General features: G+C 38.1%; 1 protein-coding gene across 1 annotated transcript; it reads left to right on the top strand.

Annotated features, from left to right (window-relative positions):
• Positions 1 to 860: 860 nt before the first annotated feature.
• RBM46 (RNA binding motif protein 46) lies at positions 861 to 18176 on the top strand. The gene is given in 5 exon segments (XM_010294013.1): positions 861 to 876; positions 3770 to 3931; positions 9028 to 9495; positions 10924 to 11706; positions 18130 to 18176. Coding segments are annotated over 4 exon segments (1449 nt in total). The 5' UTR covers positions 861 to 876; positions 3770 to 3780.
• The last annotated feature ends 444 nt before the right edge of the window (positions 18177 to 18620 follow it).

Raw genomic sequence — 18620 nt, 5'->3', positions numbered from 1 at the left:
TCTTTACTCACTCTGGTGCATTTGCTGTGGGCCCATCAAAGCGCCACAGGGCAGCTGCATGGCTGTGACCCCTACGGAGTTTTGGTGGGAGTCCAGGAGCAGCGCTGAAACTGCAAGGCCTCCAGCCCAACTGGCTTACAAAGTGCCTGGACCTGCTGTTAATCTAATGCGGATCATTTATAAGAGATTGAAATACTAACTAAACTAATCAGGATTGAAAGCAGACCCACTTCACTTAGGCATTACTGGTCAGCATGGACCTGCGCAACACTAAGCGCTCCCTAAGGCACAAACGCGCACCAGAGCGTATCCTAAAGGCCCAAATACACTTTTTAAGAGCAGATGTAAGCCAAAAGATACAAAAAATACTGGCCACGTTCTGTAAAGTTAACGGTGAGCTTAACAACTAGCCCTTCTTTTGGAATGGAGGGGTGTAGCAGCAGCGGGCAGCCAGTGGCCCTTCCTCAAAGGGGTCTCTGAGGCGGTGGCACCACCACCAGCACGCGACCTTCCAACCGCTTCCGCAAGCGCGCCACCGCAGAGAACCCCGCCACGCGCACCAGCAGTTACTCTTTCGTCCAACAGTCGCCCATTTTAAAAGAGCTCGCGTGTCGGGCACCGCCCTTAGCCTTGCTACGATTGGCTGATGTCGCTTGTCAATTATGCCCGTGCCCACCCTGTCCGCCTGGTGATTGGCTAGGCGGGGGCAGAGCGAGGGAAAGCTGTGGTGGAGGGGTCAGGCGGGTGAGGTGGCTGGCGGAGGCTTGTGGTTGGACGGGACGACGCAAGTTATTTCTCCGGTCTGCCCTGTCGGTGTGGCGCGGGGCTCTTCACGGGAGAGGGGGGAGTCGCGGCCTCGCCTTCCTGGGGATAGCGGTGGGTTCGGGCCTTTGCTGTGCTGTGGGGCAAGGCGCAGGCGGCGTGAGGGACGAGCGTGTGTGGAGAAGGGGCCGTGAGGAGAAGAGGCCGCGGCGGCCGCCCTCAACGTGCAAGTCGGTGAGAGTAGGGCAGGGCATTTCCGGGACTGCTGTTTTTCTCTCTTTTTCTCTCCCTGTACCGCATGCTGTCTTGCCGCCTCAGCTGGCGTTTTTGCCCTCGGGCCTGGCCGTGGTCCGCTTGCTTCTTCCACAAGTCTCTTGTCCTAATTCTTCAGTGCTTCTTTACGTCTCTGGGAGCGCTGTGGGCACCCTCATCAACTTCCACGATTTTTATCTGGTGTGCCCTTGCTGCTCTTACAGATAAGGTTCTTCTTGGCTGGATGTTTGACCTCAGTGGGACAAAGGGAAAATTAATTTACCTCTCTTTTGCCCCAATTTTTTTGTTGTCTAATTCCACATCTTCTGAGGCCTGAAACTGCCAAGAGATTTCCTGATGATGGTATTGCCATGCAGCTTCTAGGCTGTGAAACACAGTAAATGTAATTGCTTGCTGAGAGGAGATGGGACACCATATGTAGCTGATAAAGAGTCGTGCTGTTACTGCTGTTGCCTGTCATGAATTTTTTTTTTTTTTTTTTGTGCTCTACTTTTCCTTTCTGGAATCTCATTTTGATGAACCCAGGAGTTGTTTGGAGCTTGGCTTTTTTAATGACCAGCGATGAGTGTCGTATAAACTTCTCCAGAGTGGTTGCTTGCATGAATTCCTGGCCCAAAATGAGTACCAGCTTGATAGAAAAGACAAAACATATATATCTCCACCAAAAGTCTTTTTCTAGGATGGAAAAAACGGCAGTTGTGTTTATGCTGTCATTATTCTAATTCAGGGATGTATAGAGTCTGTTAATAATGTCATATGAAGACTGTTGTGAAAAGAGTGCACTGAAAAATAGTTTCATTATTACTTTGATTCAAAGCACATTTGAAATGACTCAGCTGTTGGGGGGGCAGGAAGTCCATCTCTGGACAGTAGTACCATTGCATAACATGCATAAATGTGGCAGTAGAAGGGGCTTAATCACTCCATAAATATAGTGTCTCATCTTTTGAAAAACTTCAATTTATGTGAAATCATTTTAATTTGAGATACTGGGGTAGTTTTCAGTGGTACGTGTAAGTGAAGAATAAAAGGACTAGCAACTATGGAGATGGTTAATGTTTTGTGTATGGAGGCAAAAGCTTGCTTACTGTGACAAGTGGTCAGCTGGAAACCTTTATATATAAAGATGGGTGGGATAATATTTGGTACATGAACTAGTATGGTTTTATTTTTACTGATTCTTGTTTCTGCTGGTGGTAGGGAGTTACATAGTCAGCTGTCAGGTAAAATAAATAATCTGTGTAGATAATGGTGCTCATTTTGGATAATCAAGCTAAAAGTAATAGTTTAGTTAGTACAAAAGCACCAGAAGTGACAAGCTGAAGAGGAGAAGGTAGCTTTAGCTTCAGACTGTCGAAAAAGGATGCGGTTGTAACTGGTTTTGAGTGCAACTAGTTTTGAGTTTACAGCAGTGCTTGAGACAGTTGGTTTCTTGGGACCTTGAGTAGTGGAAGTCTAATGAAGAGGCAGACATGTGAATGCTTATGCACTCTTTACTGTCCTTGATTTAGTTACCTTTATTCTCTGCTTTCCAGATAGTTTATTAGTTGAGGCCTTAACTAGGAAGGCTCATTGTTCAGCAAACAATAGTGGGTTGACAAGAAATATTTGTATGAAATTTAAGCTGGTTTTAACTTTTTCTTGGAAAAAATAAGCTGCTGATGTCTCAGGACATTATTCATTGGAGCCTGATTCTGAAGACAAAGCAAGCTGAAAATATAAGGGACATGAAAGAACAAACAGGAGTTGTAGCTTATTTTTCTGGTGGTGGTTTTATTGGCAGCATTTCTTTTGGAGAATGAGTGGCATAGCACTTGGACATACCATTTGGGCAAAGGATTGAAGTGTTGAAGATTACTGGTTTAAGTATTGCAGACCTTAAGGTAGAAAATCTTGGGGAAAGAAGACATAAATTGGGGAAGGAAAAAGAGACAGAAAAAAAAATCTGACTTTACTAGTCAAGCCCCTAAAAAAAATTAACTTTAAAGTTGGTGATTGCCAAATGGATTCCTTGTTGTGATTGTTTCCTATCACCTGGATGACAGAAACCTAAAGAGGCCTTGACATGCTAGGGAGGTAGTGGATAGAGCAGCAACAACCATATTGATAAACTTTTTAGTTTTGGAAATTGTGAAAATGAGTAAAGTAATGAAAATAAGGACCCCAGAGGTGGGATTATTTCAACCCCTTAGTTTTGCCTTTGCCCCATGACACTTCTGCCTAGTTTTATTATGTATTGATTTTAATTAAATGTATTCATTAATTTTTCAAATGTTTATATTAATTAGGCATGGATTAATGTATTTTAAGTACTTTTGTACTAAAACCCAGTTTTAAAATCACTGGTATTTCTATAAAATGTAGTAATAAGAAAGTGGAACTTGTTGCTTTGAGTAGCATATAGGTGTCTACACAACTGTGATAAGATGATTTATGAAAAAATTCATTATTCTACTTGAAGGGCAGCATACTTGGAAACTAGTCATGATACCACTTACAAAAGTTTGAATATAGAATATATAGTTGCTGGTTAAAGTTCAAGATTATCACAGCCACAGAACAATGTTTTGAAAGCAAATATAATAGATGATTGTAGTTGGATGCAGGATTGAAGCCTTATGCTAAACAAAGTCACTTGACATAGGCAAGTATAGCATAAGCTGTTTTTCTGTGCTTTGGTAGCTTCTGTATACATATGACATTGAATTGAAATATCTGCGATGTTCTGTTGAAGCTATTGCAGATATGCATGAGGAAAATAAAACTGCAGCAAATGGATGCGGCAGAATCCGAAGTAGCACTCAGAATGAGGCTGCTTTACTGGCCCTGATGGAGAAGACTGGATACAGCATGGTTCAAGAAAATGGGCAAAGAAAATTTGGTGGTCCTCCACCAGGTAAGTGTTTCTTTTGAGATTACAAAATTGGAGTTCATTTTCTGTAAGGAGAGCTATATTGAGTCAGACTGAAAATTTGGGTAACCCCACGTCCTGTACCCTGACAGTGACCAGTAGTAGATGCTTAGGGAAAGTAAGAAACACAACACATACAGGGTCCTGATATGCTTTACAGTTTCCAGTAGTTTAAGATCTCTAGTGCTAGACTTTGTTGCACATTTGCTCTTGGAAGATTTAAGAAGTCACTGCTTTAAAATCAGCTAAAGTTGACAGGTAGCATGTGGAGCTGAAAATACTGAGCATGTTCCATATGACTGAGAACACGCTTGAAAACGTTTAGTGGCACAGGAGGGAAAAAAAGAATTGGTGGTAGCAGGCACAACCTACTTTATTTCTTGTCTTAGCACTTGCATTGGCCAAAGGTGTTTTTGTGTGGTGGTTTTATTTTTTTAAACAAACCTCTGTTCTTTGAGATAGCACCAGTGAAGATAATCTAACTCATTTTGTTTTCAGCGTTGACTCATCTGTTCTCTATATCCAATATAACCCACCCCCCAACCTTCATTCTGAGAAGAAAAATTGATAAATGCTGAGCTTCTGGAGCTTTTATCATTCATTGATGTGTTTTTTAACAGTGAAGTACAACAGTCAGATTTTATTTTTCGTGTGTTACTGTTCTTTCACTTAATACACTGGAAAACAAATTGTTGAGTATGTGTTCATGTGTAAACAGAAAGTAACAGCTGATAAAAATCCCAGAGAATAACAGAGATTGTTTTGATGCTGTAAAAACTACAGTCATCTGCTTGGTTAATTTATGGTGGTTTGGGATTTACTTTCATGGTGCAAACAGGAGACTTATGCATTTGAACTGGAAAGTTACTGCTGCAGTGAAAACGAACTTTGTCATTAAAATGTTTTTCTATATGCCCAATTATATTTCCACTGAAGTCAGTGACCAAAAAAAAAAAGGAAGTAGAATTAAGTCCTACAGTATATAGAATATGTACATTGGAATTTGAAAATGGTGGCTGTTGGATTTAGTAAACGCTTTTCAGGATGTTACTGCATTTGAAGACTTAAGTTCTTGTGTATTAAATGCTATTTCAAAAACATTTCTGCTACTATGATTAACTAACTTAGCAATAATAAATCTCTTAAAATAGCCCTATCCCCGGCTAAAATACTTTTGCTGAAAGTGCTGCTGGAGATTTAATTTATAGAAAACGAGTAATGCTCACAGGTAGTGCCAGGAAAAGCCTTTGTTCAGCACTTTAAATTTGCTTTCCAAAATAAATTTAAATGACTGAGTTTTAAGTAGGACTAGTAAAGGGTGTTTTTCTTTGAATATGTTGCAAGATAGTTCAACTTTAATCCATGCTTATACGAATGCTGGAAACTAGTGGGTTTATCTCGTGCTGCAGAAGCTGAGAGTTTGTGAAATAAATGGATAAAACCCAAATGATTGAATTTGATGTTATTTTGAGTGAAGACGTGAACAAAGGAGGAGGAATAGTTCAGTATATATATAATTTTTTTCCTAATTACCTTTTTTTGTAATTTTCCCCTATTCAAGAGTTAAAATTTGTTGGGGTTTTTTTTCCTCCTACCAAAGTGTTGTTTTGTTCTTCTCAAGAATACGTTAAGAAAATAAGTGGCTTCTAGATGATTTAGCTTAATCTTTTGTGTATCTTAACATATTTACTTTCTGTCTAGTTATGATTGTGTTGAGCCTGATGCCTCTTTTTGGCTAAGACACATTTTCAGAAAAGTATCTGGGTTTGATTTTGAGAACTGTAAAAGGTTGGCTTATCTATGCCTACACTTAGCTTGTTGAAATGGTTAGCATCTTTCCTGATGAATTTGGGCTTTATATCTGGTCAGAAATTGTTTTTTCCATTTTTCTTGATGAAATACGTACTACCTGTAATTCTCTGTAATAACTCTGTGTCGGTTACCTTTATTTTAACATTTCTTGTTATTCTGATGAAAGGCTTCATAAAGATTTAAGGCATTGGATTCATTTATATTATTTTGAGTAATTTTTCCAGGGTCATTATTGACATCAGCAATGTACAAGAATTTTGCCATTAGTCCTGGTTGTATCACCTGGATACAGTAACTCTTCTTTTTGAGTCATATTATGCTCTTACACAAGCAGAAAGAAGGAAAATTCTTTGTGCTGCTGCTTCAGTTCATTTTTACTTGTGACCTGTGGTCCCATATCTTTATAAGTTGTGCTTGTAAGCATAAACTGTATTGCTCATTGCTATATAAGATACAGATGCATCAAAATTATTTCTCTTTGGCAGTTTTTCCTGTCTAAAATTATGTACATACTTTTACTAGCCTATAGGAAGCCCTGTGAAAGTATTTTGAAAATGATGCTGGAAAGAGAACTGCAGGGAATCACTGACTAATTCCTGAGGGCTCAGCCTCTTATTAAATTATGTAATACATTTTTTACATTATAATTATGATTTTTTAATTAGAACATTTGGCAGTATTAAGTATATTTGTTTGGCAAAGTTACTTTTATTAATGAAATTTGTTAATCTTTTCTGAAACTAGATGTGTATGACAAGATATATTTTCCATAAATCTGTTCATTGACATTAATATACCTCTCCTTTAAATCTTCATGTATTTTCATACTTGCTTAGGGTGGAAATTACCCTAAGTTACTATATATGATTTTCTAGGCCAGATAAGACTTGAATATTTGAGATGGCTTGTAAGAAATTACAATAACTGTTTGTAAATGTAGAGTTTCACTGTGAATTTTGCTTAAGATCTGGTTTCTATACACTTGTGTTGCTGCTAAAGGAGATAGTCTCACTGTCAGCTCTGTTTTCCTGTTACCATCTTGTTTATCTGACTGGCATGTTATCCAGAGCAAGCAGCTGATCTGTCTCAAATTTACCCTTAAAAATTACATATTTTTTCCCACCTCGGTTGGCAGCAGAACAGTTCTTGTTCAGCTTATGCCACTCCTGGAAAACATATCGGGTGGGGGGAGGGGTTAAGAAAGTGAATTTTCATTGCTTTGTTTGGGTCCTCTGCTTAGATTGTTGCAGATACAATGACATCATTAGGTATGTAAGTCATTAGAATTACTTGATAACTACTTGAGGAATGGTGCTTTTTGTTAACTGTTCCCATGTTTGCTCTATTAAATACATGTTGCTCAATGGCAAATGTGTCACAGACCAGGTTTGCTTTAAGTCAGGAGTCATAACTTACGCCCAGTTGGCAGTAATGTGCTGTAATGCTAAGTTAGTATGCAGCTTTAAAATTAGAAGGGGGGCTTTTTGAGTGGTAGATGGCTTTTACTTACTGAGAATCACTGTTACCAGGCTGAGGATGATGGTAAAAGTTTGTCTAGTCAATAAATGAATGTTGACGAACTTTCATGTCTGCCCTACACAATCAAGCATAGCCTTCTCCCTTTTTTTCCTGATTAGGATGTGCAGTTGCTTTTGTCTTTGGAGCTCCTAAATGGTGCACTGTTGGTTTATGCTTTTTGACGTAGGCAGCTGACTGGCATGATGTGAGTGATGGCAGTGGTAGCTTGCAAACTGTGTTACTTGCCATGTCCTGTCAGACCTCAGCTGAAGTGGTCATAAATGTCTATAAAGATGTTGAATGCTGTGTGGAACGGAGACAAACTTTTCCCTGCATAAGCTACGGCAGCATGGCTCCAAATGCATGTCAGTTCCAATGCCTTGGTAGCTTCACTGTGTACCCTGTAGTTCTTAGTGTACAGCTTATAGATGAAAATTTATTCTGTGAGAAGGCAAAAATTTCCCACTTCTGTTAAAATTTTTTTTCTTGACTACATTACATGCTCTTTGATGATACTTACTGAAGGAAAAAGTTTTACGTTAATTACAAAATCACCTAAATATAATTTATTTTGAACTTCAAGCCAAAGTAAAATACTTAATTACCTTCTTGTTTATACTTGTCAAAGGTAATTTTTTTTGGCCTTGCCTTCTTATGTGTTGTCATGTCATACTAGTACTTACTAGATTTTGTGTTATTTTTTTCTACCAGCTTTGTATGCCTTGCTTTCTCTCCTGTGGAGAACCTTTCTTGTCAAAGCTATAGAAAAAGCTTTTTTCGTTATCACTCAACTGTTTGTCTGCCCTTGAAGCTTCTGCCTGATTAGTTTGTCTGATTGTTTAAAACAAACAAAAACCAATTAAACTTTTTTTAGAAAAAAATGCATATTTTGGCAAAATGGAATGCCATATTTGCAGACCATAACTCCATATGTTTAAAAGTACATATACATTTTTACATTATATGTTGAACATGCCTTTCAGCATGTATGGAAGAGATATAAAAGAGTGTATGAATGTCCTTGGCTTAAGGACAGAAGCGTGAATCTTCTTTTAACTTTCAGCTGTGAACTAGGGACTTTTGTTCCATTTTTTCCTTACCAACCAGCTCCAGCCCATGAAAACTGTGGTCTTTTTTAGTGGAAAAGTGTTTGGTCATTTTGGCCCTTGAAGAAAGGATGGCTCCATAGCCTACCTTCCTTAGGGAGTCCTATTTTAGTGGATGAATGGAGAAGGTGGAAGCAAAATGTTTGGACCTTTTGAATGATGTCAAAGAAGAAAAAAAAAAAATACTGCACTGGGGACCCTGACCAAAATTTCTTAGAATATGATTGAGAAGTGCAGAGAAACATTTGCCACTTTAAAACATTAGAGTAGAAAATACAACTTAAGTTCTTTCTCAGTTATCACCTATCAGTTGTACTAATAACTGACATACAATTTTAAGGGGCAAAAAGTGACTGAAATGTAGAGTCTTAGAGCAAACCTACCTGTGTTTTAAATAATGCGAGGTTCAGTGGGTTGTCATACAGCTTCCCGAAGAAAATAGAAGATGGAATTAAAAGAAATACTAATTGTGGGCTTATGGCAATTTTTTATTTAACCATAAAAATAAGAATTAAATAATGGATGAGAATATGTTTTACACTGAGATGAAAAATAAATAAATAACTCCCACCTGCAAATTATGGGGGAGGGAAGTGTGCCTATCTGGCATTGTACTAAGATTGTTGTTGGACAATTTATTTTAAGGTTGGGAAGGTCCTCCACCACCTCGTGGATGTGAAGTCTTTGTGGGTAAGATCCCTCGTGATATGTATGAAGATGAATTAGTTCCTGTTTTCGAGAGAGCTGGGAAGATCTATGAGTTCAGACTGATGATGGAATTCAGTGGTGAGAATCGAGGCTATGCTTTTGTGATGTATACTACTAAAGAGGAAGCCCAGCTAGCCATCAAGATTCTTAATAATTACGAAATTCGTCCAGGGAAATTTATTGGTGTCTGTGTGAGCTTGGACAACTGCAGACTATTTATCGGAGCAATTCCAAAAGAAAAGAAGAAAGAAGAAATACTGAATGAAATGAAAAAAGTCACAGAAGGAGTGGTGGATGTCATTGTTTACCCAAATGCCACTGATAAAACTAAAAATCGTGGCTTTGCTTTTGTAGAATATGAATCTCACAGAGCAGCTGCCATGGCTAGAAGGCGGCTAATCCCAGGTAAACCTATTTGCAATTAAATTATTTGGGGGAGTATCTGTCACCATTTTGCGGGGTGTGGGTTGGTGGATCATCCCTGTTTTCCTTCCTTTGAGGTATTTTGAGAGTTACAGAACTGCAGTAGTGCCTTTATTTAAAGAGGACTTGCGGGAGGGAGGGGGCACTGTTCATGGATCAAGGTTTTTTATTCGTTTTTTTTGTTGTATTTTTGTTTTGTTTCAATTTTTTTTTAAGCTTAAATTTAAGCAGTTCTGAGAATGAAAGAGCAGACATCTTTTTTATAAACACAAGTTACTGTAATTTACACCAGGATGGTTATTTACTTGGGCACACATCCAGTTTTCATTTGCATGTCTAATCTCAGCACATGAGTTCCTTAAAGCTGAGCTTAAAAAATACAATGCTTGGAATGTGTCCATTGTTTTCTTTGAAATGTCATCAGTGATAGTATTGATGTATCATATGTTAAAAGTGTTTGAAAGTTGGTTTTTAATCTTACCAGAAAATAATTTTGAGAGTTTAACAAGTAGAAGACTACTTTTTCTTTGCACCTTATCCTATTCATTTTGAGGGAGGGAAAGTAGAAGGGATTAAATATACTGAAAGAGGAGGGAACAGGTAAAGATACAGTTAAAAAGGTAAATTTGAGAAGAGAAAGGAAGAGAAATTAAATGAAGGAGGAAATGAAGGAGGAGGAGGGAGGAAATGAAACGATATAGTTGGAGAAGCAAAGTCATTGAAACAAGATAATACGGTATTGGCCTTGCTGAAATGAATGACAAAACTGTATTTATTAAGGCAAAGATATAGGCAAGTCTTGCGTTAGTTGCTGACAAGTGTTAGGAAGGAGTATTACCCAAGACTTACATAGGCCTTGCAAAGTAACGGGAGAAATATGGGCAGATCACTGAACTAGTTGTGTGATATGCGAAACGTTGGCTTGAAATGAGTAACAAGATGGGGTTTTTTTTTAGTTTGTTTTTGGTTTCTGCTGCAACATAGAGTAAGGCTTGTGCTAGTGCATATACATTTACATGACTTTTTCTAGGCGTTCACCTTACTTTTTTAAAGTGGTGATAGTATTGAATAGGCTGTGTTTACTAACATGTAAAATAATACATTGCTTATGGCTGCTTTATATACATGTGTATATGCATGTCACAAAATCATGAAGTCTGTGTTTTGATGGCATATGGTGCTTAATGAACCCAAAGGGTACAGATAGAACGTTTTGAATTTTTGCAGGGTCTTATTTTATTTACGTAAAATATTGCTCCTTGAAATTATTATTTTGCTTAAGTAAATGCAGGCAACAAAAACCAATTTCATGTGGCATGCATCATGTTTGCTTTTTGTAGATGTAGTTGATAAGAATGATTTTATTTTCCTTTGCTTATTTCTGATTGATGTAATGCTTCTTTGCTGTAGGAACATTCCAGCTCTGGGGTCATACTATTCAAGTAGACTGGGCAGACCCTGAGAAGGAAGTTGATGAAGAAACAATGCAGAGAGTTAAAGTACTATATGTAAGAAATTTAATGATATCTACTACAGAGGACACAATTAAAGCTGAATTCAACAAGTTCAAGCCAGGAGTAGTTGAACGTGTAAAGAAGCTGAGAGACTATGCCTTTGTTCATTTTTTCCACCGAGAAGATGCAGTTGCTGCTATGTCTGTAATGAATGGGAAGTGCATTGATGGAGCTAGTATTGAGGTAACACTGGCAAAGCCAGTTAACAAAGAAAGTACTTGGAAGCAACATTTTAATGGTCAGATAAGTCCCGGTTCTGAAAATCTCTTGGGGTTTCCCAACAAAGAAGACGGTCATCAGAAATCCTTAGGGAAACTAGCAAGTCTTTCAGTTCGTCTTAATGGTCAGCACAGTCCGGGCCCCCCTGAAGTTGAAAGATGTACATACCCATTTTTTCCAGGAATAAAGCTTACTCCAATTAGCATGTATTCTTTAAAATCCAGTCACTTCAGTTCTGCAGCAATGCATCTGGATTATTTTTGCAATAAAAATAACTGGGCGCCGCCAGAATACTACTTGTATTCAACCACAAGTCAGGATGGGAAAATACTTTTGGTGTACAAGGTATTTATTCCTAGTATTGCAGATGGTTCCCAGAGTTATTTCATGCCAGACAAACTCTCTACAACAGTAGAAGGTGCAAAGGAATTGGCAGCACAGTTCACACTTCTACGTCTAGGTAAGCATAAATGCTTTCAATTGGTTCTGAAGAACTGAAGCTAGAAAAGTTACTTTAAAATTATTCTTTGTGTATGTATCTTGGCTTGTGTGTGTTATCTTTATAAAGTATATGTTAGTCTACGGAAGAATTGTTTCTTGTATAGTCAGCTGAGTCTAGACTATCAGGTGAGAGCAGTGAAGAAACGCTGTGTAAACATCTATACAGTGCAGTGCTAGGGTCATTTTTGCTTGTTTATCTACCATAATGATTTATAAGGAAGAACTAGGTGACGTGTTAAGGGACAGTGCTGAAAATTTATTTGAAAGGCTGTCTGTGTTCTTGACTTATTATCAGTAGGGAAAACAGAAATGGTAGATCCGTATTCAGATAAATAAATAGATTTGGGAAGCTTTTTGATTCCTCTTTATAAATATTCTTAAGGCTATAGAAGAATATCATTACATGGCTCTACATGTATTATTTTTGGGTAAAGAATGCTGTCATTTGGTGTGTTTGTTTTTTTTTTTTTTAAAAAACAATAAATGTGAGGAAAATAGGGATATAGTTATTCTTAATGACTTTAAGTCTAGCATCTTCATTTATATATATTCTATTTCTTTAGAATGCAACTACTAGAAAAGGGAAGTTTTTATATTATAAAAAGCTATGTAAAATCTATTCATAACTAAGACAACAGATCACTGAAATTCTGACAGTGTTATCCCTGTTGCTCTATAAAGCGAAATGCGTAAATAATAGAAAACATTAATACTTGCCATCTAGTTCCTGCCCAGCATTTCTCAGAACACTCATCACACAGCATTCAGAACACAGAACTGATTTCTAGTGCCAGGTTGTTTCATTAGAAATTGTAGTCATTATCTGACCAAACTCTATCCTCGGAGAAATCACAGTTTTGGCTCTTTGGTATTGAGATTGATAGGCTGTTATGGAGCCGTACCACTATGGTTTGAAAACTCCTCATAGTTCCAGGCAAAGCTATGTTAATTTATTCCACTTGTTCTTTTGAACAGTTTCTCTTGTGCTTAGTTAGCTCTTTTTCTGGCCTTTACATCCCGGTGTACTTTAAGGTGGGATAGGACTGATCTTTATAATTTTGCAAGTATTACGAACCATCATATAATTTCTCTGACCTGCTGAGTAATGTTGTTGTGTATTTGTTGCATGGTTTCTTTCAGCATGACTATATCAGTAGATGCTTATCATGAAATGAATTCTTGCTGTCTTTTGTAGAACAACATAGGTATTTTTCTGGCATTACAAAAAAATGTTTCTAATGAATCCTAGAGCCAGAGGTTGGTTTGGTGTGGTTTTTTTCTTTTTGTGTACAATTCTTTCTGTGAAGAATTACATTGGAGGTGGTAGGCTTGTTCAGATAAAACAAACTAGCTTCTTGTCTAATTGTGTGTAGAAGGATGGTGTATTTTGGGTTGTGGGGGTTTTCTTGTTTGTTTTGTTTTTTTTAATTCAGAATTGGAACAATACCAGAGTTGTTTGGGAGGGAGCATTCTGTTGTTTCGGAGTGTTGGTAGGCAAGTTCTTTCCAAGTTTCGTATAATATCTAGGAGGTTCAAGCAGGCTATACTTCAATTACTATTATTTTCTTTTAAGAGACTGCTGTGTTTTTTCACAGTCTAGTTTAGAATATCAGCCTTCTTAAGCCATGGACATGCAGGTTTGAAAGGAGTGGCATTCTCTGTGGATAGTGCCTACTGTGTGTGGGCCAGGCAGCGTCTGAGGCGTCAGACTGGTGATCCTGTATAGCACAGCTCTGGATAGAAGCACAATGAGATCGTACAATACAGTAAATAATCCTTTTCTGATTAGCTGTGTGTGCATACAGGGCTGAGGTCTGCATCCACAAGATTTTAAGCTTGATTCTGCTTTAGGAATGTAAGGAGGAGAAGTGAGAACAGATAAAGAAGTGCTTCTTAAAATGCTTTTACTTCATAATTTTGGTCCAATGAAACTAAATTTTCAGGGAAATGGAAGCAGAAATAGTAACTGAAAGGGTAAGTGGAGTCCTATTTTACTGATGAATCACAGAATCATTAAGGTTGGGGAAGACCTCCAAGATCATCAAATCCAACCATCAACCCAACACCACCATGCCCACTAAATCATGTCCCGAAGTGCCACATCCGTATGTTTTCTGAATACTTCCAGTGATGGTGACTCCACTACCTCCCTGGGCAGCCTGGTCCAATGTTTGACCTCTCTCTGTAAAGAAAATTTTCCTAATACCTAGTCTAAACCTCCCCTGATTCAACTTGAGACCATTCCCTCTTGTTCTATCGCTAGTTATTTGGGAGAAGAGACCAACACCCACCTCACCACAACCCCCTTTGAGGTAGTTGTAGAGAGTGATAAGGTCTCCCCTCAGCCTCCTCTTCTCCAGACTGAACAACCCCAGTTCCCTCAGTCGTTCCTTGTAAGACTTGTTCTCCAGACCCATCGCTGGCTTCGTTGCCCTTCTCTGGACACGTTGAAGCACCTCAACGTCCTTCTTGTAGTGAGGGTCCCAAAACTGAATGCAGTATTCGAGGTGCGGCCTCACCAGTGCCAAGTACAGGGGCACAATCACTTCCCTAATGACTGTCTCTGTTTCTGAGAAATGCTTTAAGAAAGACTTTTCTGTTCACCTCTGTTTGCCTCTTTCTTTTATTTTTCTTCTCTTTCTCACCTGTTCTAGTTTTGGTGGATTGGAAAAGCAATTGCTGTTAACAAATGGTTAAAATAGTTCTGCCATCCTTCTCTTCCTCCCACTGCTACTTAGCACTTGTTCTGGAAGTCTCTTAATACTTGGGCTGTGCTGAGATTTTTTTTTTCTTTTGGATGAGTTTGTAGCTTGACAGGTTTGACTATGATGCCTTTTTTGCAATGCGTGACTGAGAAGTAAACAGGCTTTTTCGTCTTGCTTAGAATCTTGCTTCTTGGTTTTGATTTTACACCCCCAAGAGGTCTTAGAGGAAAAAGAATCTCTAAAACACAAAGCCTTATTCATTGTCTCCATGTTAGCAGTGATGTTTGGTTTGCATTAGTAGGTCATCTCCAGAAGGTGATACTTTCAGATGGTCAAAAGTGATGGGAATTATTTATTTTTAATAATAAAATGGCTAAGTGTCTGTACCTGGGTTTGTACACGCTGTGGATGGCAGTTTACTGGTTGAGTGTCTGTTTCCATTTTTTTCTAGCTATGAAAGTTAGGGCCATACCTTCATAACCCATGTAATCCTGAACACAAAAAATAAAAAGGATGCTAAACTCGCAATAGTGGTGTGAGACTCTCCTTTAAAGAAGAATGAAGATAGCTTCAGGTTATGTGCTTCATGATGCATACCTGCCCATTTTGTGGCTTACAGATGGCATTACCTGAAGATAATATTTTCTCTCCTGTACTACTTTTGGAAAGAATCACCAGAACAATTAAAAAAAAATTGGAGTAAGAATAGTTATTCACAGCTGTGGTCAAATCCAGAATGCAAACAAGTTTAAAAAAAAAAAAAGTATGTGTTGAGATTTTTGTCTTTTCAATTATAGTTACAAGTCCTATAGGGAAAACTTTTTAAAGTGAATTTAAATTAACATTGTTCTAAAGCTTTTTAGCACTTCAGTGTGCCATATGATCACAATTAATGTGAATTCTTACTTAGCAGAATTCCCAAATCCCAGGTTTGATTTTTAAAAGCTGTCTACCGAATAGCCTGGTAATGCTGTCTTGTTATCTTTGAACTATAAAACTTTTTTCTTTTGATGGCTTCTGTGCATTCTTGTTTCTGAGGATTTGGCCCCACGCAGGGCATGCAGAGCCCTATTTCAAAGTGAACACACATGGCTGACTTTTGAAAGATAGACTTCTGTCATGTTGCTAAAAACCCTCTTTTTGATGTTGGCATTGTCATGATACTGAAACAGAAAGCCCTAAGGAGTCTAGAAATGTATTTTCCCTCTCTAATCTACAAAAGTTGGTTTTATTCCAACTTAATATATGCACTATGTTGAAAGAAACACCTGAAGCTAAAGAAGAGTTGCTAGGTGTGACAGAGGATCCCTGCTCACTGCAGGGGGGGTTGGACTAGATGACCTTTAAAGGTCCCTTCCAGCCCATCTATGACTATGATCCCCCCTTCTCACTGATGTTTGTTGTATGATTTGGCATGTAGAATGATGCTGTATGGATGTGTTGTGGTGTTGGATTTTTTTGTTTGGTTCGGTTTTTTTTTATAATTAGCATTGATTTTTGAGAAAAGTTTGAGTGTGTTTCTTCTTGGAAGCAACTTACTATAAGCATGCGTGTACACAGATGACACAGGGAAAAATTCCTTCTGGTAAGTAACTTCTCTTACAGAAACTTTTTTTTTTGCACACTTAATTTTTGATGTGTAGGTTTGTTTTTTTTTCTTTTTAAAGCATATAAGCAGACTAACATAAGTGAATGAGAAAGGGCTGCTTTGATAGAATTTTTAAATTGGACTGTTGTGATTAATGATCTAAAGCACTCTGTTGGCTTTTTTTTTGGGTGATATGTATTTCTGCATTTAGTTTGACATAACAGAATACTTGGTTGGTACTGCATACAGTAGTCCTGAACAGACAGCAATACAACAACTAACCACTTGGTGTCACCTGGATATTTTGAAAACTAGGCTTGGAGAAAATACAGACAGCTATGATTTCACTGGAAGATGAATAAGCTATATTTTAATGTTAATACATAAATCATGAACGGATCAAGGGAGTGAAAAAACTCAGGCTTGTTTACATACATGGAAAATACATGTCTGTATGTCCATTTGTGAGAAGGGGAGCAGAGCTACATGAAGGTAGGTAAATGTTTGGTGGGAGTTGGGGGAACAGAATAGGAAAAAACCTGAATGCCCTGTAGAAGAAATTAATACCTTTTCCATTAGTTTGAATCTCATTTCAACACAAATAAGTCTGTGTCTTTAGAAGTTACACAACACTGTAGTGGTAGTTGAAAAATGGTGCTTGGCTGTTAAATGTGGTTCCAGTTAGGAAAAACATGTAAGACTTCTTACTCTTGCCTGTCCTGGAGGCTGAATAGATGTGAGGCAGCTCCAATTTGGAGGCTGTATAGTTGTGCTAATTAACAGACTCTATATTCCACCTCTGGTCCAGAAGCAGTGTTAGTGCAGAGTCAGTCCCAAAATAGGAGGCGTTATTTATCATTCAGGTCCTTTGCATCAGTAATGTAGCTTTGTAGCTTATGGAATCAAGCTGGCTCATGCAGATGACTTCAAAGTATAGGCAGAAGAGAACTTGGAAGCTGCATAGGTATTTTCTGAATTGTAGGAGAACTTCCACCTCCCTTTCTTTAGTAAGAGTAAACATCTGAAGCCTGGAAGAGCAGAACATGCTAGTGATAATCATTGCAGGGTTTTCTGTGGGTGGGTGGGTTTTTTGGTTGTTTTTGTTTGTTTGTTTGTTTGTTTGTTTTCACTCAGTGGTGGTGGAATTCCACTGGTTTAAGGAAATAGCAGATGATGTCAGAACTTCTTTCTAGTCCTTAAGATAACACCCTTTGTAGCAAAGGCAGAGTACTGGGGAGCTCTCTCCCTACTGAGCCTGACTTAAAGGTGATGAGGAAGAAGGAATGAAGTTTCAGTAAAGTTTCCTCAGTGGTTGGGGATCTGCCAGGTTTTAGACATGTATTCCACATGTCTAAATGCCCAAAAGGGTATTGTTTGTTCACTCACACATACTATTTCATGGGGCATCTCACTGACATGCAATTTAAGAAATTAATTTTTAGGTAGAAGAAAAAGATACTGATAAATCTCTGAATCAAGGAAAAGCATTTTAATAGCTAACTATAGCACATAAATAATAGTTTAATTCCAGTTCACTACATAGAATGTATATAGTACATAGTACTGAAACAGGTGGAGCAGGCATTATATCTTACTACTGTGAATTCACTTGTTTAAGCTGCTTAAATACTGCATGCAGTAGCAATTTACAAGTCAAGGATAAAACGTGTATAAACTAGTTTAAGACTCCGTACTCGGCATCTGGGTCTTGGAACAAATGTATCAGCAGACTGCTGTCCTAGACTTTGAACATTGAAGTGAAATGTTTTTAGTTCATTGTTTTATTGTAGGGATTTTCTTTACTTTAACACTGCCTTGGTTTGCTTTGTCAAAATTAACTATATTGCTGTTGGAATAAGCAGCAGCCTTGTACATCATGTAAGATGTTTTAAAAAAATACAGAAGTTGTTGGCTTTGTTTAGCAAATACAGATGATAAGCGGTCATTGGTGGTGTTTTTTTTTTTTTAGTGGCTTTTAGAAAGGCTCAGAATGTAGTATAAGATGTTCCCTAACAAACAGTACTAATTTAGAAGTTCTAATTATTTATCAGATGACTGACTGACTTACACATAATGGTTTTTATCACAGCCCCTGAGTGAGCATATATAACTGTGTTCTCCCTGAATGCAGCATAGTGGTACAGTAGCAGTGAGCGAACTTCCCAGGATTGTGTTTGGTGCAAGGTTATCACCCTTCAAAGACATTGTCTTAGGTGTGTGCTCTTTGGGCTCTTTGTTAGTCTCAAGGTTATTTCCCCACATACACACCTCTGAGAAGGCTTGTAGAAATACTCTCTTCAGGCTTGGGGTTTTTTTTTCCCGAAGGAGACTGTAGCTCTGCTGCTGTAGACCTGCTAATGGCTCACCCAGTCTGCTGTTGACGTGGATTGTGCAGCACAAAGGAAGGTTATGGTTTTTACTCCTAAAAGAACTCTTGAGTAATTTTTTAGTAATTTCTGAATTACTTGCATTTCCAACTTGGGTTTAAATTTATGTTCAGAAGTGGAGTTGTTACCACACTGGTGACTTGGACTGTTTCTTTGTGGAGTTGCTTCCACGTAGAAAAAAGAGACTAATGTC

This window comes from Phaethon lepturus, unplaced genomic scaffold (genome assembly GCF_000687285.1).
Source record: "Phaethon lepturus isolate BGI_N335 unplaced genomic scaffold, ASM68728v1 scaffold18669, whole genome shotgun sequence".
Lineage (NCBI taxonomy): Eukaryota > Metazoa > Chordata > Aves > Phaethontiformes > Phaethontidae > Phaethon > Phaethon lepturus.
This window is presented reverse-complemented; position numbering and strand designations above follow the sequence as displayed.